This window comes from Pongo pygmaeus, chromosome 20 (assembly GCF_028885625.2).
Source record: "Pongo pygmaeus isolate AG05252 chromosome 20, NHGRI_mPonPyg2-v2.0_pri, whole genome shotgun sequence".
Taxonomy (NCBI): Eukaryota; Metazoa; Chordata; class Mammalia; order Primates; family Hominidae; genus Pongo; species Pongo pygmaeus.
The window spans coordinates 13,246,605-13,272,528 of record NC_072393.2 but is presented as its reverse complement, the minus strand read 5'-3'; the positions used below and the strand labels follow the sequence as shown (position 1 = coordinate 13,272,528).

The 25,924-nt window shown below is 52.9% G+C and overlaps 1 protein-coding gene across 10 annotated transcripts in view; it reads right to left on the bottom strand.

Annotated features, from left to right (window-relative positions):
- The window catches only part of NFIX (nuclear factor I X), a 103,509-nt gene that overhangs the window by 68,003 nt on the left and 9,582 nt on the right, over positions 1 to 25,924 (bottom strand). For 3 of the 10 annotated variants that reach the window (XM_054464168.2, XM_054464173.2, XM_063657935.1), the window contains exons 1-2: positions 6,896 to 7,072; positions 5,375 to 5,906 (exon numbers count right to left, since the gene is read on the bottom strand). In XM_054464168.2, coding sequence (XP_054320143.1) covers positions 5,375 to 5,906; positions 6,896 to 6,898 — 535 coding nt within the window. In that variant the 5' untranslated portion in view covers positions 6,899 to 7,072. The other 7 variants (XM_063657933.1, XM_054464166.2, XM_063657934.1 and 4 more) reach the window with 5 other exon arrangements.

Here is a 25,924-nt window from a genome sequence, read left to right as displayed (position 1 = left end):
GCTTCACGGGTGTGCAACCTGCGTGCCCCCCACGCTTGGTTAAATGCTCTAACTGATGTCATGCTGTAATTCCTAAAAATTTTGAACAAGGAGCCCCACATTTTCATTTTGCACTGAGCTCTGCACAGTATGTAGCTGGAAGGCCCTGAAAATTATGTAGCCACCATGGCTGGCTAGGATCTGATCATGCTTGGAGTTTCTGTGTTCAATTCTGAACACTCCAGTTTCAGAAATTTTATGAATCAGAGGGACCAAAACAAACCAGAGGGCTTCCAGGAGGTGGTTACCAAAATGCAAGGGCACTAGGAGCCATGTGAAATGTGGGAGGCATTAGGGACTGGTGATATTCAGGCTGGAGAGGAGACAGCTTCCTGGGGAGAAGGGTGGAAGGGAGACATAAGAGCTGCCTTTGGTATTTCAAATGCTGTCCTATTACAGAAAAATCAGCTTTCACCTGGGTCATCCCTTAAGAGAAAAAAAAGACCAACAAGTAAAGGTGACAGAGAGTCACCCTTGGGCTCCCTAAATCATAACAATTGTTCTCAATCACAGCAGCTGCCGTCCTGCTATGTGCCGGTATCTTTACATATTAGCTGGTTTAATCCCTGGACCCATCCTACAAGCTAGACATGGAAGAATGGAAGAATTTTACAACCAAAGCTGACCTTTGAATGACAGTGACACCTCTTCTGGGATGTTCTAAAGGGGACTCTACATTGGGTTAAAAGATAATCTGTAGATCCCGCTAATTTTAGGCATCAGTTCCAGGGCCCTGCGATCTTTGTCAGCCCTGGCACCAGATGGCGCTGCCTCAAAGACGCAGACCAGTGGCATTTCTGGGTCTTGAAAAAGGAGGCAATGGATGAGGCGGCACAGGGTCCATGGTGGGGGTGGACCCGGAGAAAGCGGCGGGCGCTCCTGTGGACCCTCCCACATACTCACCCCAGAGCCAACAGTCAGGTTGGGCATCCAGCAAAGGCTTGGGGAACCTCGCTGGCACCAGCCCCGTCTTGGCAGTATGGACACAGCTGAACAATGCCCTCCACCGCCAAGGAAGGACGTGGATGGGCAGCCCTCCTTCAGACCTGAAAACTAGTGCTTGCTACAAAGCCCCAAACCCTAAACTAGAGTGCCAAAACCAAGAAGCTCTCATACCTGAGAAGGCAACCCTACAGGTGAAAAAGTTCACTTAGACAAATCCTCAGGTGCTAACCCATTTCCTGCGACAGGTATGGCCAAGCTCAGCTGTCCCGGGACCCGAAGGGAGGGAGGGAGGGGAGGCCGAATCTGCTCTCAGAGCACCACACTCACTGAATCACCCGGGGCAGCACAGCCTGCAGAGTCCAGCTGAGGAAACCCCACAGGACAAACAACCTGTTTCCTTCAACGACAACAACAATGACAACTGCCAGAAAAGAAACCAAGACTAAGGAAGAGGTAGAGGAGAAGGACTACCTAGAGATTATGATGAGTCTTTAGAGACTGATCAACCCATCGCAATGCAGGACCGACCCCATCTGGATCCTGATTCAAACAAACTATAAACAAAAAATTAAGTGATAATTAGGGAAATGTGAACATTAACCAGTATCTGATGATACTAAAAAAAAAAATGCTGAATTTTTAATGGGTATAATAGTGGTATTGTGGTTTGGTTTTTCAAGAGTCCGTATCTTTAGAGATGTGCACAAAAACATTTACAGATGAAAAGCTATAATGCCTGGATCTTCTAAATAACTCAGCGTGGGTGGGCAGTTGGGAGGATGGTTGAATAGAGATTGGCCGTGATCTGGCAATTGCTGGCACTAGTGGTGGGTACACAGGAGTTCTTTCTATGTGGGAAGCTCTCCATCATTAAGGAGTTTAGATAAAGAAAAGAGCCACCACTCAAATACCTGGACTTCGTGGGGATTCCGCTGCAGGCCCACAGGAGGGATCTGACAGGGAGACGCTGACAGTTCCATTCAATCAAGTATTTTATTAGTTTTGGATTTTTTTTTTCTTTCCTAGGACCAAGGCTTAGGTGTCAGGAAGGTCTGAAGGCACTGGTTCACCTTCAGGGTGCTGCAGAAACTTTGGAGATAGTCTAGCAGCAGTTCTAGGCCAGCTCGGCCACCCTTTCTCACACAAGCAGAGGTCTCTCTCCTGGCCCTCCCCAGCTCACCCATCCCCGGCCACCTGTTCTGGGATACCCGCTTTGAATGGAAGGATATCACCAGGAAATGGATACCTTCCTCCCCATGGCAGTGCTCTCTGACCCTGCCCTGCCTCAACCTCCCTTCTTAAACACAGACAGACACACAGAGAGACTCCTTCCCGGCAGGAAGGCCAGCCTCATGGCAGCCTTTTGGACCTAGTATTCTGTATTTGGACCCAGTATTCTGGGAGTGGAGTTTCAACGCCAAACACACGTCCTTTATTCCCTCTCGAACATGTAATCTCTTGAAGCTTCATCTGGGACATAACAAGGGCTCAGGAAGGCCATGGGTGACAATGGCACCTGGGAACAAAGCCACACCCCCACATTTACCACCACATCACCGTTACTGTCATCAAACCCAGGACCCCCAGCTCAGCCCAGATCTGGCTCTTCAGCTCTGTCTTAAGAAAAGGAAAAACACTTATTTCAGAGTCCAAAGCAGCTCTTGTCTGAGCCTGTGCCATCCCGGCCCCTGTCCCCAGTTGATCATCCTGGAAGGAAGGAGCAAGTGGCAGCTCTGCTGAGTGTGTCTGGCAGGCATGGGCATGGAGAAAGTGGTGCCCACAGGTCGACGCTGTTTGGTGGCTCAGCCACAGAAGACATTTTCTAGCAAAGTGGGCCAGCTCAAGGAGGAAGCCATGCCTGGTCTGCGCCATCTCAAGACCACCCAATCCAACTCCAAAGAGGAACAAGTGATGCGGCCCACTGGTGGCCCGAGCTGCACCAACTCGCCCCAACTCACTTCAGGAAGGCACGCTCAAACTAAAGCAATTCCAGTGAGAAAAATCCCACCTTCACTGAAATTATCTGGAGTCTGGGGCCTGAATGATATAAAATACACCCTTAGTTCCCTACTCTGCTTTTGTAGAGGAGACTTGGCCTCAGCCCCAGCACAGAGAAGTGGCCTCGGCTACATGGAATGGGGTATGAATTCACTCATATTCCTGGGCGAATGATCTCTTAAGCTGGCAGGGAGGCATGGGGGGGGCCTTTCTTCTGGCCAGGAAACGGTCTCCTTCCTCACATACTTTTCATCCTACCTTAGCCCCACGCTGGCAGCAGTCAAGAATTCGGCCTAAAATAAAAGAGGCCAGGGAAACAACTCAGCTACAAGGATCCAGTCAGAGAGCGGGGTTGGAGGAAGCCAGCTCAGAGGAAGATGAGTGTTGATTTTCATCTTAGATGCTCTCGAGCCCCTGGTTCTAATTGGAAGGTGCAGAATCCCCTTGTGCAGGAGTATCTGATGGCCACACTGGTAAGCTCGAGGCTCCAAGCCTTCTGCAAGCCACCAGTCACCTCCAATACTACCAGGCACACACCCTCCCCACTCTGGCTTGCTGTATAGACAGAGAATGAGGGGATAACTTTTTTTTCCCTCTCAGTCTGTTTTCCAAAAAGAAAAAAGACAAAAGAAAAAATTCAAGCTGAAGGGAGGGGGAATGACTGGCACCTGGCCCTTCTGCATGACGGGTCACGATGGTCACACAGGGCCGAGTGCAGGCCTAGAAAGATCCACAGAAGTAGGTAGGGACTTGGGGGGTGAGAGTGGTGTCCCCTACTTCTAACCAGTTACCAAAGCAACCTCTCAGGACAAGAATTCCAATACCACCTTCTCCTCTCCACAGTTCTCCAACATATAAACTCAGGGCTCACTCTAGTCTAGATTACATTCCTGATGCAGTGCTGAAAGCACCCCCAAACCCGAATTTTATTTCTGGATCCAGTTATATCATTCCTCCCAACTTCCCAAACAGGCAAGGGGGTGACCACAGCCATTGTGAATCACTTTTCTTTTTTGTGAATGAACAGGAAGGAAGACACAGAGACACACACTCGCAGGCAAACAACCTTTGCGAGAGCTGAAGTTAAGCCACGTTCTCTCAAATTCGCATAAAGAGAGGAAGAAGGGAAATGAAGGGGAAAAAATACTGGAATGGTGGAAAGGAAACACACACACACACACACACACACAGAGAGAGAGAGAGAGAGAGAGAGAGAAAGGTTTGGTAGCCCTCTCATTACAAGTTGGTTGGGCATAATGTAAACACACTTCTGCCTTGCTTAATCACAGAGTGCCGCCCGTTTAGGTTTCAAAGGCGGCAGTAAATTGGGCGTAGCTGAGTGGAGGCTAAAAATTAACCAGCCATCTCTGTTTCAATTTGTAAGAAAACAAAAGCGGAAAGAAATTATAAAAAGGGAAAGGGTAAGGGAAAAAAAGGAACAGAGGAGGAGAACTACACCACCCTGACCCAAAATGCAGGGTAAAACTGGAAAAGCGAAGAAAAGCAGAACTACTTGGAACACAAAAGGAAAAGGAGATTTTACAGAGTTTTTTTGTTTGTTTGTTTGTTTGCTTGTTTAAGACCTCTTCCACAGCAACGCTGCTCCCTGCCATGCCTGTGCCCCGAGAAAGCCTCTCTGCTCCCCAGCAGAGTGCCAGGGTTGTGGGTATCCATCCTGAGGCCTTGCCACTTTAGCTGAAATAAGGAGAAGGGAAAGAGCTCAAGGAATCTCGTCCTTGTTTTCACTCTCTATGAAATCAAATTACTTTCATACTCTCTGACAGCCAAATCCCAGCCAAAACAGCTCCCGCCTGAGTATTTAGGCCACAGAATCTGCCCACTACTGTCTTCTCTCCTCTTTTCTGTTCATTCAGTCTCATATCCCAGGGTTTCACATGCCCCTTCTCTCCACCAAACTCCTGCCCATCCCGCTTGTACCAAACCCAGTTTTTCCTGGGACTGGAGGTGAAGCTGCAGTAAAACTAGCACCTGCCCCTCAATACTTCTTCTGACTCATTTTAGTAAGAGCAACTATAGGTTTGCTGTTGTTGTTCATCTCAAACTCTCACCATCATGGATAATTCTGGGGGCATCATGTCCTCAATCCTAAGACCTGCAGCATCTTTCTGATCAGATAAGTCCTCTAAAGATGGAGATGCACAAAGTCCATACCATGGCCAGGGAGCAGAGGAGGAAGAATAGAACAGGTGGCGGGAGACAGAAGACAGGAAAAAGGAAAAGGGCCCATAGAACGTGTTGCAGGCCCCGCAGGACGGGCATACACCAGTTAGGCCCGTGGCGAGTTATCGCTTGGAAATTAGAGAACAATAAACAGAACAAATGCCAGCAAGGAAAATAAAATGAGGGGGAAAAATGGTTGAGAACGACCTACCCGGAGTGTGGACAAAGTAAGCCAGATAAAGATCCAGTTCTTTGATTGTGACTCCAATGTGATGTGGCTGGACGCACAGGCCGGGGTTCGAGCACTGAGGCGACTTGTAGAGCCGCTCCCCATCAGTACTTTCCAGGGGGATCCCCTTAAACAAAATCACCATGACCAGGTCCAGCCGCCACACCTTGTCAGCCTGGCGCAGGCAGTCAATCCGCCGGATCTTGCCCTTCTGGTCGGGGTTGGAGAGCACGCAGCAGGGGGGCTTCTTGCCCGTGATGGTCAGCACGAAGTCCTCTCGGAACTCGGGCCGGATGTCCTTGCGCAGCTTGGCCAGCAGCCGGGATGCCCACTTCTGCTTGATCTCGGGCTTCTCGCCCAGCAGCTCGTCCTTCACCGCCCGCTCCTCGTCCTTCGACATCCGCTTTTCATGCTTCTTGAAGTACTTGCGCTTCCGCGCCTGCAGGTTGAACCAGGTGTAGGAGAAAGCACGGACGTGAGGCAGCAGTGCCTCGATGAACGGGTGGAACTCATCCTGCAGGCGGCAAGCCGGGAGCATGCGGGGCGAGGGAGGACGGGAGGAGGGGAAGACGGGATGAGGGGGAAAGAGAGAAGGAGAAAAGCAGCGTTAGAAGGGGGGGCACAAGGAAAACCGCCTTCTCCTCCTCCTCCCTCCCCCCAACAATTTTCTCTTGCGATTGTTCTACAAAAGTGTGGTTTGAAGCCACCACCAGCTTCGCCAGCCACTTGCTCCCATCTCAGCCTCAGCAGCCAGACAGAGGCACCGGGAGCCTCTACACACACCTATTCTCTCTCTCTCTCCCTCACTCACTCACACACACGCGCACAGACAACGTTGCCGTCCACACACACACGCTGCTGGTATCCCCGCCAGGCTCTGTCGCGCCCATGACATCTCCATGTTCTATCGCAGCCGTGAACTCCTGTCAGCTCGCCCCGGCACAGTGTCCGTCTGCACAGACGCCCGTGGACGCACACGCGGGGGCGTGCGGGGCCGCCTCTGGTCCCCGACACCGGTCGATTTTTGGCCGCCCCCAAGAAGAGAGAAAATGACATCCACCAGCAAGCGAGTGAGGAAACAGATCAGGCTTCCCTCTCCCCAGGCTGTTTTCATTTTCTTTTCTCCTGATCCAGTTGGAACATCCACCCCAGCATTTTTTAATCAGACCTAAATCCTAAATATGTGATTTCAGCTTTGTTATCGACACCAGTACTAATGTTAATCACAGTAATAATGAACAAAACACTTCTTGTTAGCACAAATAAGGTGCTTGTCTCGGCCACATTAGGGTTAAAAGCTACATGGGTCTTCTTGCGACCCCTTCCCCAGCCTCCCACAACCCCTTCACCCTCTTTCCCACTCAGTCAGGTGACAGAAGGATGGGCTCTCTCGGTTTTGTTTGTTTTTTTTTTTTTTTTTTTTTGGTTGTTTGCTTGTTTGAAGTTTAAATAATAATTGATTTCTGTTTACAAAAATAAAACTGGAAAAAATTAAATAATTACCATTGATCTGAAGCACCCGGCAAAGCCCAACGCCCGATTCTGAGATTCTGGACTCAAAAGAGTTGTGAGTTGGGGGCGGGTGGGGGGAGGGGGGAGGAGGAGGAGCAGGGGAGGAAGGTAAATGTTTTAAAGGGGGTTATTATTGGTGTTCTGGGGAATAGGGGCCGGGCTTGGGTGGATTCTCAAACCCTTCCCCCTCCTCCCCCCCCCATGCTCCATTGCACAGAAGGGGGAAATTAATATTTTTCTTGAAAAGGAGCAAAAAGAAAGAAAGGTCAGGGATAGCAAGCAGAGAGAGGGAGCGAGCCGGTTGCCACACACGCCAGGTAAACAAAAGCCAACAAAATTTTTTTTTCAATTTCTTCCCCTGTGCATCCTCTTCCAGTTTAAAAAAAAAAAAGAAAAAAATGCAAAATTTAAAAATCAAAACCAGCCTCCCACCATCTCCCCGCAACCAACAACGCACCCCACCCCACCCCCGTGGAAAACAAAAACAAAAACAAAACCCAGGAGGGAAAAAGCGGCAGCTGAAGAAAAAGGCTTTCGGCTTTGGCAGCGGCACAGGGGTGTAAACTTCGAGCTGCCTGATCGGAGGAAAAGGGGGAGCTCGCAGATTCCCGGGGAAGAGGACGAGTTCTGACCGGCTGCAGACCGTTGCTGGCAGACGCGTGCAAAAGAGAGAGAGGGAGCGAGGGAGGGAGGAAAGGAAGAAGGGGGGAGGGAGAGATCGAGGATCGAGGGAGGACGTGGATGGGATGGGGCATGTGTGTGAGTGTGCGCGTGTGTGCGCGCACTGGTTGGGTTTTTGGAGTGTTTTTTTTTTGCTCCTTTTCTCTCTCTCAAACTCCCTCTCTCTCTCCTTTCAGGCTCAATCCCCATCCATTTGCTTGTGCCAAGCCAGTAAAAAGGGGTGGGGGGAGAAAGAGACAGAGAGAGAGAGAGAGAGAGAGAGAGAGAGAGAGAAGGATCCACCTATTTGGCAAAGAGACATCCGCGAGCAGCCAATGGCTGCGTCCAAGGGGAGGAGGGAACCGGGCGAGCAGGGAGGGTGGGGAGAGCCCCCGGCAGTTGGAGACCAAAAACAATTTGCCCAATCGACAAGTTCACGTCTAATGAACAAGCAAAGTCCAGCAGTTATGAATTTTTCATTCCAGGCTCCCACTCGGGTCCATTTGGCAGCAGCCACCCAGCAAATCTGGGGGTGGGGTGGGGCAGTGGGGGGGACTGGGATTGTGGAAGACTCGAAATTTTTTTTAAGCCTGAAAAATAAATAAATAAAGCCCTGACTCCGGGCGGGCTGGCGGGCGGGAGCCCCAGAAGGCCTTGGGGAAGCAGCTGCGCCTTCTCTCTGTGTTTTGGTTTCAGTCTTTCTCTCGGGCCTGCACACTCTCTTTTTCTGTTTCTATTTCTTTCTTTCTTTCTTTCTTTTTTTTTTCTTCCTATGGAACACACAGGGGCGAGTGGAAGTTTTCCTCCCCGGCCACATACACACGAGCCTGCGGTGCTATGAATAGAAGTAAGAAGAAAGAGAGCTCAGAAAGTGTCCATGCCAGCAGTACTTCCAGGGCAGGGATCTGGTGCCCAGGGTACTGCCACCTTGTGATGCCCCCAGGTCTGGCTGCTGAAGGAGCACTCTCAGACAAGGGGGAGGCCAGCACCCCACACATCCCTCCCTTCTCCCCCAGCCCCCAGCAAGCTCAGCCTCCTCCTTCGGCCCACACCCAGCCACGCACGCTCCATTAGCGGTGACGAGGGATGCCAACGCAACACAGCTCGGCTCGAGAAACTGCAACAGTTTATTAAAATAGCCTCCTGTCACAGCACTCCGCCTGACAAGCTCTACACGCAGTCACAAACAACAGCCAGACCCGGGGAGAAGTGACAAAGGCAAAAAGATGGACACTACCTCTGAGCAGAGGCAAGGAATCTGACCAACGCCCCTCACCACTGCACAGGCATTTAATTCTCCAGATCTGCCCTCTCCAGTTGACCTGAGATTAGTTTTCTTACCTGTCTCCCAAATCAATTTAGACTAAAGGGCCCAAACCCTAGCAGTGCAAAGTGCAAAAGTATAAAATGAGAAACCCAAATGAAAAGAAAAGAGCTAAGAAAGGACACAACAAAAAACAGCAAAGGGCTCTATCAAAAACAGGCCACCTGGGGGAAATCAAGTCACAGAGAAGGGACCCACCGGGGAGCCCCTGCTCTGGTCCTCCACTTGGGACCTTCCTCACAGCAGGCAGAAAGGGTGAGCACTGGGGAGGCGAGTCCCACTTCTGAGCGGGTCTCTCCAGTTGGAGCTATGGAGCAGCCATGCTTGAGGCCTTCGACACACAGTAAGAAGGAAATAGATATGACATGAAAGGAAAAGCAGAGGAAGAAGGATGTGGCTGCAGACAGGGAGAAAGGGATCCAATTCCACTCAGAACCCCATCCCTACAGCCGCCCTCTCCCCCAGCGAGGCTCAGTCCTCAGCTGGCAACGGAAAAAAGGTCAGTGCTCACTCGTGCCCCTTTCTTCCCCAACTGAAACCCTGTGCTTTGTGGCCTTTATGTTGGCAGAAAGCTTCCCGGAAGAGCACCTGGGGCGTGCCAAAATAAAACATCCAGCCCTGGGCTGGCGCTGAACCCTGACAATGGGAGAGGGGCTGCCCAACACCTGGGACCCCAGTCTGTGCCCTGAATGATCCATCTCAAGTGAACTGAGCTCATGGCTGATCCCTGAAAGAAACGGTTAGAGGTGAGAGTACAGAAGGCAGGTGGTATAAGAGACAGGCCTCTTAGGGTAGTGTCCAATAATTCACATCATGTTAATAACCAGCTTCAGTCCAATCAGCCAAAGATGTTAGCTTAGCGACATGACATAAGGTACCAAATCCTGCCTCTCCACCTTGTGGAAACAATTTTACCTTCTAAAGTCAAGATGAGGTCATTAAAAACTACAAGTGAGTTTATATTTGGCATGGAGGTGTTTTTCTTGTATTCTGATTTATACTAAATATTAGACACCAAACAGAAAATGGCCAACATGAGCCTCCTGGAGAATCCTGGCATGTTCCGCTTCACAGACCACAGTGCCACAGTAGAAGAGACATGCTCGACATGGGTTGAATCTGAATCTGGTGGTACAACTGGGTCAGGGATAGAGGTGGGGGCAGCAACAGTCCCACAGCTGGGAAATGACAGATGGAAGGATCCATGTAGAAGTTAGGGAAACAGGACAAGATGCACGACTGGCTCCTGGAGAGGGGTTGGGGGTCAAAACTCCACGGAGTGGCGGAGAGATCAGAGGAGAGGCGGCAGAAGAGTGTCTCAATAGAGCCTCAGGGACCCACAAAGAGCCCCAAGCACCCCCTCAAGGCTCTCTTAACAGAAGAAGCAACAGGCCTTTCCCAGGGCAGAAAGTTGGAGGAAGAACAATTGTCAATTGTCCTCCTGCCAGTGGCTATAACCTTGCAGGTGGGCAGAAGATTCTCAGGCAAATACTTTCCCCTCACCCCATTCTCTCTATGGGCTGCTGGCTCCCAGTGGGGGAGGTCTTTCTGGAGGAGTGGCCAGGATATTCTGATGCTTAGGGAGATGAGAAGGTCTCTTTCTCTATTTCTCTCTCCTCCCTCCCTCCCTTCCTCCCCTCCTATTTTGGGCGCACACAGAGGAATTGCTCAGGTTCCATTAGAAACATTTCAAGCACCCTCCACTGCAGGCCCCCTCCTCCTGCATGCCACTGGTGGCGGCCATCAGCCCAGACACGCCCCTCATGAGCCCTAGACAAAAAGAAACTGTCCCCCTTTTGTTAAGAGAGTGGAGGCTCCTGTTGGAAGATTACCTGTTCCCGGCCCAGCCTCCTTCCCTTCTCCCCTCCAGCCCCAGGCAGGAGATCAGACCGCTTTACATCCTGCACCAAAGACCAGAATCAAGACAAAAAATCACTCATACAATTCAAGGCTTCTCCAGGTCTGAGTCACTGGCAAGTGTAAGAGTTCAGGTGATGGAAGGAGCAAGGGGACATGCAGGCCACAGAGTAGAAGGACGTGGGAAATGGGGAAAGGAAGCCACTGATGCTGGTAATAGGAACAGAAAAAAAAAAAAAAAAAAGACAAGGGGGGAAAAAAGGAAAAGCAGGAAACATGGGGAGGGGGGGAGGTATTTCCCCCATTGGAGAGAAAAATCATCGAGAAGCCAGAAATAAGACTTTTTAAAAATTCACATGGGCTTTTGGTTTGTGGAAAGGGATTTTGCTGCCTCTATGGAAGAAGAGCCTCTGTCTTTTATTGTTGAGTACTATTTGGTAAAAAAAAAAAAACAAAAAAAAAAAACCAGCAACAGTTTTCACTGAAACATTTCTAAAATACATACCCATGCCAGTTTCAGCCATCACTAGGAGAAATGTGCCCCCAACAGAAATAGACTGAAAGGGCCACGGAGAAAGAGAAATAGAGAGAAGGAGAACAAAAAAAGAGAAAAAAGCCAAACCTGGAGAGAGAATGCTGAGCTAGGCCCACAACTGCAAAGAAAGAAGGACAAAGATGGAGGGAAACAGAACAGCAGAGGAAGAAAAATAAGAAGATAGAAAAGGGCTCTGTACTGCGGCAGAGAAAGAAAAACCAGTTAAGGAAAATGACCGCTTCTCCATGAGAAGAAATGCATGGTTTTCAAAAACTCTACACAACAGACCTGTCCACTGAGGCTGTATGGATTATTTGAGGAAAAATAGGAAAATATGTACAGTACCTCACTCACATATACAGTGTTAAAAATTCTTCAAGGAAACAAAATAATCTTCCCAGACTGAGACAGGTTTTACAACCTGCCCGCACCTACCTACAGTGAAACATCTAGAAGCATAAGAAGTTGTATATTTTAAGACAGGGCTACTTTTAGGAGGCTTCTTTATCTTAAAAAAAAAAAATCCTATTTGTCCATATCCTGCTGGCTTTAAGGCCCAGATTTATTCTTTCAGATCCTGGACACTTGGGCCCATGTTGATCTGGGTAACTACAGGCAATTAGAGCAAATAACTTACAAAACTTCACAGAAATGACCAGATATTCCAGTATCCATTTTAATAAAGCATATCTGCAGCCTGGGTATGAAAGGACACGGGAAATTAAAAAGGCCATAAACAGGGCCCCAATTAGTTTGCCCAATTGTTGGAATTTTATAATTCAGCCTTGGTCTGAACCAAAAGAAGCCGGCTTCGTAACCCTGAGCTCTCCCACCTTGTCCCAAGATTACCGCTGCTTCGCGGAAGGCCACAAGAAGACAGTGGCCAGACAACGGCCAGAGATGGGAAGGGAACTGCAGACATGACGCAGCGGCAGCACTGGGCAGCCAGGGAAGGGGCCCTGCTGCTTATCCTAGAGGAGGGTGGGGCCTCCCCTCAGTTGGGGGCCAACGAGAAGGGGCTCTGCAGTCAGAACAAAATCATCCAAGAGTCTGGAAACTCCAGGAATGGAAACCGGAAAATGCACTTTGCGAGGGAGCTCGGATAATTTGGACAAAGCGGGTTTTTGGCTGACTTGGGCCTGTTTTCCTCTGCTCAGGAAAGGCGGCTCTGCGCAGTTTCTTTCTAGTGTCCTCATGCTGGCTGAATGGATTCGCCCCATACCCCGGTGCTGGGTCTAGGACAGGGTCTGCCTCACAGCCAGGCCGCACACTTCTCTCCTGTAAACCGGCCCCCACCCTTCCTTTTCTCCTCCAGACTACAAACCAGGAGCAGTGGCCTGGGATCGGGCCAACAGGCAGCCTCGTTCTGGCTCCAAATGCTCCTCTGCTCCAGGCACATCTCCCTTACCCTCTTGGCACAGAATAAAATAGGGTAGGAATGGGGATATTAGGGAAGACAATCTATTCTCTCTAGGGCAACTGGAAATTGTTTACTTTCATCTTATCCTCTACAAGGAATGGGAAACAAAAACCCTAGTCTTTAATTCATTATTTAGCTTGAAACTTCCTTGTGTCACCAAATAGAAGTAAAAGCCGGGAAGGCCAAAGCTCTCTTCTCCAGCCAGCAGGCTGCATGGGGATGAAACCCTCCGAAGTGCGTGAAGGACAGATGACAGGGAAGGGCTTCCGGGGACAAGGGAAGTGCAGAGCCTCACACACCTAACAGGCTTGGGAAGTGTCACTTCATGGTGGCCAAGGGCCCGGGAAGAGGGAAGAACTGCACAGGCCAGCTTCACAACTCTTTCTGAAGAAGAACCGAAAAAGTGACAAAAGGCAAGGCAAAGAGAGACCAGCGCGTGAAGATGAGGTCTGTGCCCAGCACACTGCGAAAATATCTGGAAGTCGAGAGAGAAGGCCAGAGCAAATGGCAAAATGCTGAAAACTCACCCCAGGCACCACAGCAAATCCCCTCCTTTGGAGGGGTCAGGGCAAGGTGACAAAACCCAAAAGGCAGAGGTCTTCCCAGTCCCTCTGCAAGAGCTCCATCAGGATCAGTCCAGACGCCCCCCTTCATTTTTTACCAGTTCTGTTTCCCCCGCCACAGGAGAGACAAGGAGCAAGGAAGGATTTCTTCTCACCACCTGCCCTCAGATCGGCCTGGCACCCCTCGGTCCTGAGGGAACCTCTTTCTTGCAATTGCTTCCGCCACAGGCAGTGGCCAGAACCCCAAAATGTACAATTTTAGGAGTTAGAAAGAGGTCATTTTTCAATTCCTCAAAATGTATTGCTCCCGCAACTATTTTATTATCAGGATTATTGCCCAGGAAACCCAAGAATCCACATTTCCCTGGTGTCTAGCCCCTGCAGAGAATGACACCGGGGGTGCCTTGAGGAGCTCGGACCATGCCCACCCCTCGGCCATGCTCCGTCCCTCCCCGGCTCCCTTTCTTTCTCACCCTCTCTCCCCCTCTGCGTCCTTCAGCTCCAACACAAACTGTTTGCACGGGAAGTCTCCCTCTATGACCCGATTCAGCACACACAAGAGAAAACTGTGGGCGACAGACCCAACGTCCTAACGAACTTGAGTTAATTAATGCTAAGGAAGAAAAGAGGCGCCCTCGCTCTGTTGAATCACGGTTCACTAGCCCTTTCAGTTTGCTGTGGGTGGAGGAAAAAAAAGAGAGGCTTTTTGGTTCAAATATTTTTGGGGGGCGAAGAGAAAACAAAAACACCACAGAAGGGCCATGGAGGACGAAGCTGTCAGTACCTGCCCGGAGGAGCAGAGGCGAAAAGAAGGAGCCCGGCAGCCCTTGCCGAGTCGCGTCCTCCCCCTCACTGCTGGCCTGAGCAGTTCTGGGAAGACAGAGAGGGCGAAAGAAAAGGGAGGGGATTATCAATGGCTCCTGGGCCTGTTTAAATAAATCCCTCCAAAAATTATACTGTCAGACTACAAGATCCATTTAAAAAAAAAAAAAAAAAACTCAAACCCAACAACCCAATTTGAACAGAGCCATGGAATTGTTTTAACAGTGCAGAAAACCGAAGTATAAATGGCAAGCGTACAAAAAATTTAAGTGTGCAGAAAAAAAAGAAGAGGTGGCAATGCGGTGGGCGGGGGCAGGGGCAGAGAGAACAGCTGCAATTTTGCTTTCCAGATGTTGACAGCAAAATGTAACTGGCAAGTAACTTACTCCTTACCATTTCTTATCCTTTAGCCCTGAGATGTTAAAATCCTACCTCTATACCTGTATGTAGGCGGTTTTCAGGCACTCCACACATGTGGACGGGTCAGGATGCCTCGTGGACCACATGCGTGCTAGCTTTTATATCAGCCCGCTATTTTTTACAAGCCCTTCCACCATTCCTAGCAGGAAGGACTAAGCAAAGCAGGCTGGAGGTAATTTTTATTTAAATTTTTATTATTATTTTGTAATGCACAGGTTTTTCTTTACCTTTGAGAGTGGGGCTTCTTTTTTTAAGTAAACTTTTTAACTGAAGCAAGGCAGGTACAAAAAGTGCACACACTGTAAGTTAGGCCGCTTGATACACTTTCACAAAGTGAACACACCCATGTAGCCCCACCCAGATTAAGAAATAAACATTTTCAGCACCGCTGAACAAGCCTTAAATTTTTAAGCTATATAGTTCTCATAATTTATATGGCTTAGAAATACCTCCTTGTCACACCAGTATCATCAAATGCAAACACCTATGTGCATACACGTGTTATAGAGCAGAGTGTGCTATTCATGTGACCACAAAAATGTGTGGCAAATAGAAGCCCCTCTCATCCTCACTGCTGCAGAGTGCGTGTGTGTGTGTATGTGTGTGTGTGTGTCATCTCTCTATGCCTGCCCAACTCTGATCCCATCAACAGGGCAACCAACTGTGCAGCGGGTTTAGCAGACTAACAGGGCATGTATGGGGGACAAACAGGACCCGCCGAGCTGAAAGCCAAACAGCCTTAGTGTCTGAGGGGAGCAAGGGCCCCTCCTCTCGCCCTGCTTGCCTGGCAGGCAGGGAATGGGGGGCCTCAGTATGTAGGTAATGAAGGAAAGTGACTCTGCAGAGCCAGGGGTTCCCAAAGGGAGAATGGGCACCCACTGGGATACACTGTCCCCATCCCTGTCCACAAGAACCCTGCAAGAAGGTGAGGGGAGCAGAATGGCATCAAGAGAAGAGAGCAGAGAGAGTGAGGAAGCGACACCAGGCTGGGCCTAGGGTCCTGGGGCGGGGCTGCCTCAGGAAGGGAGTCAGAACCCTGCCTCTGCCTAACCCCTTCCCTGGCTCCAGCCCCAGCTGGTTCCCCCCTCACTTTCACTAGCACTAAATTTACTTTATAATTTTAAAATTAAATTTTAAAAAAAGCAGGAAAGAGAAAGCACTGAAGGCAAAATACCTCCCACAGTATCTCTCTAAGGAGGAAAAAAAAAAGTTTCTGCTTATGTAAAAAGACAAATACAAGGGATCGCTGAAAAGTCTAAGGACCAAATAACAAGGAAAATAAAAGGGAAACACATGTAATGAAAAACACCTGAAGCAAATAAATAAAACGCTCCCTTTGCAACTCAAAGGCACTTCACAGCCACTAGTGCCTGTGGGCACTAGCCCCTATGCCCATTTATTGCCCATTTTTCCCACTGCTTTCTCACAGGGAGCTGTTTCTTCCCCAGGCACTTCAGGATCCCCTTTCCCTTCTAAGCGGTCTACCCCACACCTGGCGGAAGGGCCACCGCAGCCACCTCACCTACCACCAGCCGCCTACCACCAGCCCCCTACCACCAGCCCAGAGCCGAACCTCTGCAGCCCTGATAAAAAGTCCTTTCCCCAACTCCCACATCTCTCCAGGCCGTGCTCAGCCACTGGCCCTGGACCTTGCTCTTCCTCCCCAAATCCAGGCCCTGTGGCCGGCCAGTGGCAAGAGCACTCCTCTGGGGCTGGATGCCAGGCCCAGCCCAAGTGGGCAGCTCTCTCTTCTATCAAGGGCACAGGGTTGCCAAGGCGGGCTCTCCAAGACCGCATTTTCTCTTCCTATTGCATATGGGGCTGGAAAGAAAGAACTGTTCAATTTAATTTAAAATATGACAAGGGATCTGAGCCCTCTGAGCAGGCGATCTCTAGAAATACTTGATTCTTTTTAGGGGAGAGGATGCAGAGTAGGCAGCGAAGCTGCTTCCCCACACCCGGGTTTGACTCTCCCACCAGCCCGCCGCCTGGGAAACGCGCCCTCGGCTGGCATCGGGGTACCAGAGCCCGGCTCCTTTCTTCCTTTCTTTCTTTTTTAAACGGCTCTAGAGCAAACCAGGCAGTGGGTGAGGGCCCAGAGGCGGGGGAGGGAAGAGGAGAGGGCTGTCTCCAACTCGGGGAGAAGAACGGCCGGCCGCAAGTTTCCCGGTTTGTGCCAGTTTGGGGATTTGCGAATCAGACCGGAGCGGAGGGAATGGCGGGTGAGAAAAAAAGCCCGCATTAAAAACTAACCACCTCTGCCGAAAAGCGCGCTTTCCGCCCTTAAATAAGACAATGCTGAATGGAGAGGAGAGAGGAGAGACGAGTTATTTCTCACTCTTTAATTATTCCAATGCTTAGCATTATTTAAAAAGAAAACCACACACATTAGCCAATGATATATTCTAACCCTCAACAAAGCTGGTATTTTTCTCTGATTACAGACTTTGCCGTGGCAAACCCGGGCTCCGACGACAGAGGCAGCGCAGAAGCTCGCTCCTAAATGAGACAATTTTATTAAAATCATAATTCCTTGCATTTGTATAGCGCCTTTTCAGTGGCGGAGATCTCAGGTGCCCCACGCCAGGGTCTACTAGAGAATCGGGGCGACCGCAAGCTCAGTCGCGGGGCAGGCGAGGCTCGCCAGCTCCACGAAGCGTCACCGGCACGTATTTTTCTTTTTTTAACAGCCTGTTTCTACCATTCAGCCTCTGTCTCACATGCTTTATAAAAAAAAAAAAAAAAGTAATAAAACTCCTTTAAATTAAAAAAAAATGTTTTTAGAGAAGAGGAAAAAGACTCGAAGAGTAAGGGGGAAAAAAAAAGCTAAGTGTGGTCTGGGAGCTTGGGGCGGGGGGTGCTGCTGGGATGGGCCGCGTCTGGGTCCAGGGTACAGGGCGCAGCAGGGTCAGCCGCTGCCCCAGGGTCACCTCCCCGGGCGCAGCTGCAGCAGGCTGAGTCATCCGCACGTGGAAAAGGACCTAACACCATCAAAGCTCATTTAAGTAATTCGGATGATGAGAAGTCGGGTTTATGACCGGCTTCCGAGGGGACTGGGGACGGGCGGCTTTCTCTGAATGCTCGGGGGCTGCTCTGGCTCCGGGGGTGGCTCGGGGGACTTCAGCCCGACGCCAGCTTCCTCCTCCAACAGGTTAAGTCGGGTCCGCTGGGCGCACACGTTCTTTTTCCACTTTTCCGTCCTCTCCCCTGGCCTGCCCAGGAAGTGCTGCAAAAGGGCTGGTAGCAATGGGTGGGGAGGCCTCGACGCCCCAAATTCAAGAAATCAGCCCTGAGAGGGAAGGTGGCCTAGATCGAAAGGGACTTGGAGGGAAGGTTTTGGGTTTTTAAAGGTTTTTTTTAGAGGCTGCGCAACTCCCCGCGGCCCTAAGGCAGAAGAGAGAGAAAGGGAAAGCGCATTTTCTGCCACTTAGTCACATTTCTTCCCTGCGCTCGCTGGAGGACAAACTCCCCCAAACCCAGCCAACCCTGGAAACAAACAAAAATCTCCCCTGGTAAATTTCTCCGCCTTTATTCCCCCAAAAGAGAAGGCTCGGGGATTGAAGGTGAGGCTCCTCGGAAACCGGGGTAGTCTAGAGATAACGCTCACTATGCGACGCGGAGAGATCCTCTCCGAAGGGACGCCCCCAAGCTGTCCTCGGATTTGGGGGCAGTTAAACCCCAAACTCTCCCAAGCACCCAAAGAATCACAGCAATCATCAGCATCGCATTCACAGCCAAAGCCCTCCAACGCGCATTATCCTCCGTCGGATGTCAGGATGGGCGCAGGAGGAGAGAAACTGAGGCACAGGCGGCCCTGAGCCCCCAACCCCCGCGCGCCTGGGGGACAAACTAGCCTTAAGGCAAAAATGCCGATATCGGAGCCCCTTTTGGCGGCGGCCTTTGACGCAGCAAATGGTGAACCGGGACAGTCCTCCATGCCCACCAGCGCGGGGTCACTTTTTGGGGGGTGGGCCGGGGGGGGGTCACTGTGAGGGGCAGGCCGCGCCCCGGCAAGAGGGAGCCGTGCTTGCGCAGCGAGGGGCCGGGAGGACGCCACCCAGACCCACTAGAGGGCCTACGATGCCTGGGAGGGATCATTGAGAAGCCTCTGGCGGCACAAACGGTCGAAAGCCTGACCTAGGCTCCCAGTTTCCCCTCACCTGCCCTCGGGGTCCGCGGTCCCCACTCTCCACTCAGCACCCATGGCGGTTCCGTCGTCGGAGCCACCCTGGTACCTGCCACACAGGGCGCGTCTCACATCCGGGGCCTCGAAGCGCCGTTTCCCGCCTTTTCGTCGCTGCGCACGCGCGCGCCAGGCTTTGCGCACTGCCCGCTCGTGTCCCGCTGCCCCTTCGCGCCCCGGTTCTGGGCCTCCTGCACGGTCTAGGCATGTGCTGTCCTCTCCCACCCCGCAGTGTGCGATGCAAGTGACAGTGACCGTCAGCACCCATTTTGCCCGCGACATGGAAAGCACACGACCTTCCCTCCTCCTGCCTGGGCCCTAGGGAGACCCTCCCCACCACCTCTACCTCCATGAGCCCCCTCCCCCCAGTCTTGAGTCAGTTGCAGCGCGTCCGGGAAATACCAGGCGCCTTGAGAACCTCCAGGGAGGCTACAATGAAAGGAGCCCGTGGGCGACGGGCACCTGTCGAAGGGCGCACTTGGCGGAGGGGCTGTCTCAGGTAGGGTACGTACAGGCACGCGACCTAATGCACAGAGGCACTGGGGAGGGAGTGTTCGTGCCAACATGGGGTGCAGCCCAGCTTCTCTCTTCCGGGGACCCGGAGGAGACGCTGGAGTACCATCTAACTTTCTCCAGCCGGGCTGGGATATCGAAGAGCTATGATTGGGCAGTGGAGCGTCTGGGGAGTCCCGGCACAACCCCCTGCCTCTGCTCCCACCACTCCAAAACCCACCCACCCCCACTCCTGAAGTCCATGATGCGCGCAGGGAACTCGCCTCCACCGCCCGGGAGCACCTGGAGCGAAGGCCTGGAGGGCGGGTAGAGTGCGGCCCGAGCTGGACGCGGGGGCAAATGGAAATTTCTCCCGAGGTGGGGTGGTGGGGGGCATTAAATGGCCTCTTTGTGGCGAATTGCAAGCCGTCACTCAGGGTTAATTTAAGCGGTAACAGCAAACACACACCAAAAAGCAACGTCTCGCCGCCAGCACCCACCCCCGCGATTGTGTTTCTGGGGCTGCGGGATTCAGAGCTGCAGTCCGGCCCTTGGGCGAGGGGGGTCCCCGGTCTTTAAGAACGTGGGATGTCCGTCCGCAGTGGAGAGGGGGAGGGCTGCTCCCGCCTCCCCCTACATCCCTGCCTGGCGAAATGGTTTTTGCAGGTTTGGGTCGAAGCCTAGTGGGGGTGGTAAAATCCAAGTACAAACGTGGAGCGGGAAGAGGGGGGAGCGGTTTTTACATATAAAAAGTATATATAAAGGTATAAATTTCAAATATAAATATAGCACATGCAGGGGCGCCACTGGGCAGCGGCAGTTCTGGGATGTCCCACCTGTGCCCCAGGGACATATGGGGAAGCGGGTGTTCCGAGAGGGATGGGGGAGGTGGAATTAGGCCTCCCTTCCCGGCCGGCTCCCGCAACCTGAATGCCGCTTTGAAGCCAGATGCCCTGGGCGGCCTGGCGGGTGTGTGACACATGTGAAACACGCGTGTGCAGGCTGGGGAGGTGTGTACCCGCGTGGGCCTGGAGCCACGTGTGTGGGCACCAGAGCGGGCTCACGGACCCACCTGGAGCTTCCCCTTGGGGTGCAGGGCACGAGTACCTGTGCTCGAAAGCTCCATCGGAGAGAAAGCAGGGGAGTGAATGCTTGTGTTCGGGACCCCCACGTGGTGCCCGATAGGGGCATGTTATGGGTGTAAGAGCGCCAGCCAGTATCGTTGGGATGTCAGGCCTAGGTGCGCATATAAGCTTTCGGTGCCTGAGATCCCGAATGGGGGCGCCAGGCAAGGGCATGCTGCGGACCCAGGTGGGAGCAACTGTAGGAGAGTGTGCTTATGTGCGTGCGCACGTCCGAGTGCCGGGCTGGGGTGTCAGACAGGGACGTGCATGAGCGCGCCTACGTCCCCTTCGGAGCCGCAGAGCCAGGGGGTGTGCGAGTGCTTGCGAACGCCTTGGGAGTAGCCACGTGCGCAGGGGCCGCCGTCCGGACCCAGCCTAGCCCGGATCTGGCCCCTGAGCGGGCCATGGGGCAGGGCCGGCCGCCTGCCGGGCAGGCCAAGGCGGGATGTCGTTGGAGCCCTGTTGGTTTTGGCCGAGGCAACTCCAATGGGGGAAGCCCCAGGAGCAGGCGGGGGAGGAACAAAGAAGGGGAAAGCAAGGGAAAAGCGGGTTGCAGAAGAGGAAGCGCCCTGGACAGCGGAGGGCCCCTGGGGCGGTGGAGGCTGGGGCCTGCCTGGGCCAGGGGGCTCCTGGAGGCCCCCCGGGCCCAAGGTGGGCCACTCCACCTGTGTGGACAGGGCTAGGCTGTTGGTTTGAAGTCCTGAGACTTCTCTTCTCTGCCTTTGAAGACCCCCGGCCCCATTCTACCCACCAAATCCCCCAAAGGACCACAAGCTGCCACCACTGCGGACCAACTCCAGCCGTCCACATGGCCACTCACACATCAGACACTCAAGCCTAGTGCTACTGTAATTGTAGTTGCCCCTCTGATAGCCCTCACACTGCCCATCGGTTTTTCAGTGCTCATCAGTACCCCACTTGGAGCCAAGTAGCATTTGGTGGGGAGGGCGTCGCCCTGTTTTCCCAGCCAAGGGCAGACAGTTTGAACACCCTTAAGCAGGGAACCAGGAAGCCTCTTCCCCCTGTTTCTTGCTCTGGGCTTCTTAGAACCGGGGAATAGGAAGGGAATTCCCATGGGAAGGCCAGAAGGAGGAGCCTCAGGTGGCCAGAAGGGGGTTGAAAAGCTGGAGTGAACCTGTTTTAAGTCTTGCTCACTCCTGGGAATCTGGCTGGGTAATCCCCACCACCCTGCTTCTAGCCCCATGACCTTGGCACTTGACCTTGCGGCCTCTGTTTCCTTATCTGTAAAACAGGTTACTCATACCTGCCTCATGTTGGGAGGGTCACAGGAGGTCACGTATGCCCGCCTTCCCCCCACCCACCCGCTGCCCAGGCATAATTGCTCTGGAGTCGGTAGCTGTTATTTTTATTGTGAGGAATCTATGGCTGTGACAAGCTGTGACGCTTGGTGTGATCGCGTGAGGCTGGCTGTGTGTGCGACTGTGCCGCTGTGTGTGTGTGTGCGTGTGTGACAGGTTGTGTGTGAGACTGTGCGTGGACGACAGATTGTGCCGGTGTGCGGCGGTGCTTGTGACAGGCTGTCATTGCGCGACAGACTGCGGGTGGCGGGGTGTTGCGGGCGTTGACTGTGAGTGGGGATGAGGCGGTATGTGGGACTGGGACTGGGAGACCCCCGCAAATCTACCTCGGTGAGGACCTGGCTACAGCGAGGATGGGGAGGCTCTCTGGAACTGCAGGAGGAACTCACTCCGGTTTCCTCTTGGGCCTTGGCTTTTCCATCGCATTCAGTGGGGCTCCACCCGTTTGCAAACCTTGGAGGTGATAGGTCTCAGAGGACTCTGTGACAGAGCCTCTCCACCTACTGTGTCAGCTCAAGTACCCAGCCTCCGGCTTCTTGCTGGGGTTGGGGGGGGGGCCAAAGGAGGGTCATCAGGGGGCTCAGAGCATGGAGGACTGCAGGCCTGGCTGGCTTCAGTGAGGGACGAGTACCCTATGCCTGTTTCCCATGTTTTCCCTGAGCTCCAGGCCTGGGCAGGGCCAGCGGAGACCTGGAGAAAGAAGAAGAGGGATGTGGGGAAAGATCAAGAAAAGCTAGGAGAGAAAGAGAGGAACAAAGTGAGAAAATCAGAGAGACGGGAAGATTGGAGCAAGCGAGTAACGTTAGCGTGGGCTCCTCCCGGGACCCGGAGAACCCCAAGCTGCTTGGGGTCAGGGCCACCAATCAGGATGAAAACACGCCAGGTTTATGAGGTCAGGACTGGAAGAAATGTCTGCCGACACTGGAGCATTGCTTGTATACCAGGCCCTGTGCTCAGGGCCCACTTTTAGGGACTCACCTTTAGGGATGCAGCCCTGCCAGGGGGATGAAAAAACCCAGGCTCGGCTGAAAAGTCCATAGTGTCCCTCTATGGATGGGAAAACTGAGGCTGGGGGCCTCATCCCAGCACCCCCTCAAGCCCTGGAATCATAAGAATACAGGACCCCAAGGATCGGAGCCATATGTTTTTTCCAACATGGTGAAACCCCACCAGCTGGAAGAATCCCAGGACTCCATGGGCTGGGGGGTAGTGCCCTGTCACCCCCTCCTACCTCCTTAACATGTCAACATGTGTGTTTGTTGTATGTGTTATGTGTACCATGCTCCAAGGCTGTCCTGCAGCTGTCCCTGGTGTTTAGGCCACAGGATGATGTCTGCGTCTCTCTGTAGGCACAGGCCTATATGTGTGTCTGCTCTGTGTGTCTGTGTGTCCGTTCAGGGCCAGCCCCTGCCACAGAGGGGGGAGTGGTATTGGAGCACCCCCCCACCGAAAGTGTGTCTTTGATACTTGCAGCCTCGGCAGCGAAAAACAAGTTTCCACAGGGCCGCCTTGGGTTGAGGCCAGGCCGTCCTCAAATAACATTTGAAGTTACTTAGCAAACTTTGTTTAGTGCCGAGAGAGGCGCGGGCAGCGGGTGTGGGGTGGGGGGAGGGCAATAAACCGGTTCCTCCAAAGTCCCTTGCCCCATCTGGGGACACAAGTACCCAAGGTGAGGCTTGGTTCCCCCACCCCAGCTCTGGGGAGTGGAAGCAGGAATCTTGGAACCTTGGGGGGAACTTAGGGAAGGGGAGAGGTTGGGGCACACCACAGATGAAGCCTTGCCCTTGCCATGCCAGGGCCTGGGCTTGGGCAGAGATGCCCACCCTGGCCCCCTGGTGGCCCAGATGCCAATACCAGGTGCAGGGCAATCAGAAATGGGAGGGTCTTCACTTTTGTTGCAGTCCTGCTCTGCAAGCTTGAGGCAAATGAAGGGGTGGATGGTGCGAGCTGGCTTAGAACATGTGCCCCCCAACCCCAGAGATACACATGAGCACGCAGAAAGCCCCTGATGTCCACATGCCCGGCCCCCACCCCCAAATTCCCATTTCCAGGTCCCAGCCCCAGGCGGCAGAGAAGGCCAGAGAGCCAACGATGGCGGCGGGTTTGGAAGTGAGGTTGGCGCCTATGGGAGGGGGAGGGGGAAGAGATGCCAAAAATGGTGAGCCATTACAGGCGAGCAGGCGAGAGAGGGAGGAAGGGAGGGAGCGAACCGGGAAGATGGAAGCCAGGCAGGCATCCTTGCTGAGCTCCAGGCTGCAAAGGGGCAGCGGAAGAGGCAGCCCGGCCCTTCCAGGGAACAGGCATGGGGGATGATCCCCAGGTGGCACGGGACAAGCAGGGGCCTGGAGGCGCCCAGCACTTCCCCACCCCCACCTCAAGCTTCGAAATGGAGACTGGCAGCAGCAGCCGCTCGGCTCTGCCCGGGCATGGGGTGGGGGTGGCAGGCAGGCAGGGCGCCAAACCAAATGCCACCAGGCTGGGCACGGTGGTTGCCAGCCTGCAGTGCCGACCCCGCCGGGCCCCAGCCCAGAGCTCTCGAGCCTGGAGCTTTGGGGTTGGAGAGAATCTGGGGCCCTGGTGGGAGTTGGGGAACCCAACAGACAAAGCCTGATACCCCCAAGCTGTGGGCAGATCCCCAAGACCCTGCAAAGATGGCGCAGCCTGGTACTGCCAGGGTGACAGGCTGGGGTAAAAATAAACCCAGCCCGCCCCGGGGGAGCTAAATTGAGGGGCCCAGGTGGAAGTGCCACTCTGGGCCACCAGCTGCCCCTGCCCCATCCCCCAGCTCAGAGCAGCAGGGTTGCGAATACCCAGTGCCCATCAAGCCCCAGTTTCTGTAAAGGAAAGGCCTCGGCCATCTTGTCCCCAGGTTTTGGGCGGGCACCGTATGGCATATCCACAAATATGGATAATAGATGAGCTCAGATTGAAGAAATGACAGGCAACATGGTCTGGGCAAATGATGGGCATGCCATGCTGAGCCACATACCCTTGACCTCCAGTCTGCCCCCTGGAGAGAGAAAGGGGCCTGGTGGGCTGCACTTGAGCTATAGAAAGGCAACGTTCAAAATCATCATCTCACCATGAGGCCTCCCTGCCCACCTCTGCTAAAACCACAGCTGCCCAGCACTCCTGAGGGCCTGGCCGGCTCTGTTCTCCCCACAGCACCTAGCACCATCTCAAGGACTGGACACTCCCTTGTTTATCAGGTTCACAGTCTGGCCTCCCACCGGGGCTGGCATCTTTGCAGATTTTGCTCCCTGCCGAGCCCCTGGGGCCTAAAACAGAGCCTGGCACCCAGGAGGTGCTTGGTAAATATTTGTCGAAGGAATGCACAGGCTCCCGGCTGCACCCCCAGCATTTGAGCTCCGGCTGGGTGCCCAGCAAGGTGTGGAAGAGGACGTTTGGACCTGCGAGGGTGAGGGCAAGCCTGGCCAGCAGGGGTGCAGAAGGGGTGAGACCATCATCCACCTTTATTCTGAGCTTTGGATGGAAGAAGATCCGAAGGTCAGAGTGGTAAGAAAAGTTCAAGGGCCAACCACTAGGGCATGTTTCAAATGGGGGTGTGGGGGTGTGGGGGTGTGCAGGCCCATTCTGAAATTTGGGAAAGGCCAGAGAACAAGTTGCAATTTTGTCCCATCGGCAGGATTTAGGGTGGTGACGATCTTGAAGAAGGAGCTCCCCGCCCTTGACCCTAGCACTGGATACCTCTACTCTGAGTCTTGGTTTTTCATCTATAAAATCAAAGCAGGTTTTCACGTCAAGCACAGTTTTAAAGCATGTGCTGTGAACCAACTTCTCAGATCCTTACCACAGCCCTGCTTCCTAGATACAGAAATTGAGACCCAGAGAGGTTAAGCAACTTGCCTGAAGTTACACAGCTAGTGAGTGGCAGAGCCAGGAGTCAAACCCAGGAAGCTGGCTCTGCAGGCCCCACTCTCCTAATAACAGTACCTGCTGAACACACGATTCAAGAAGACAAGCTAGGAAGGCACTTAGCAAGGGCGCAACGCAGCAAGCACACAGTTCACATTAGCTGTTGCTACGATTTTTAGGACAAACATTTATTTTGCTATTATCCTATCTTCTTCTACCATTCTGCCAACCGCTGTCTCTTCTGTCTTTCTCTGGAGTCAGAACTGGGGAGTCAAAGGCCAAAGGATTAGTGAGACAGCCCCACGGAGGACAGGAGTCTCAGAACTTAGCTTTGTTGGCCAGGCACAGTGGCTCACGCCTGTAATCCCAGCACTTTGGGAGGCCGAGGCGGGCAGATCACTTGAGGCCAGGAGTTTGAGACCAGC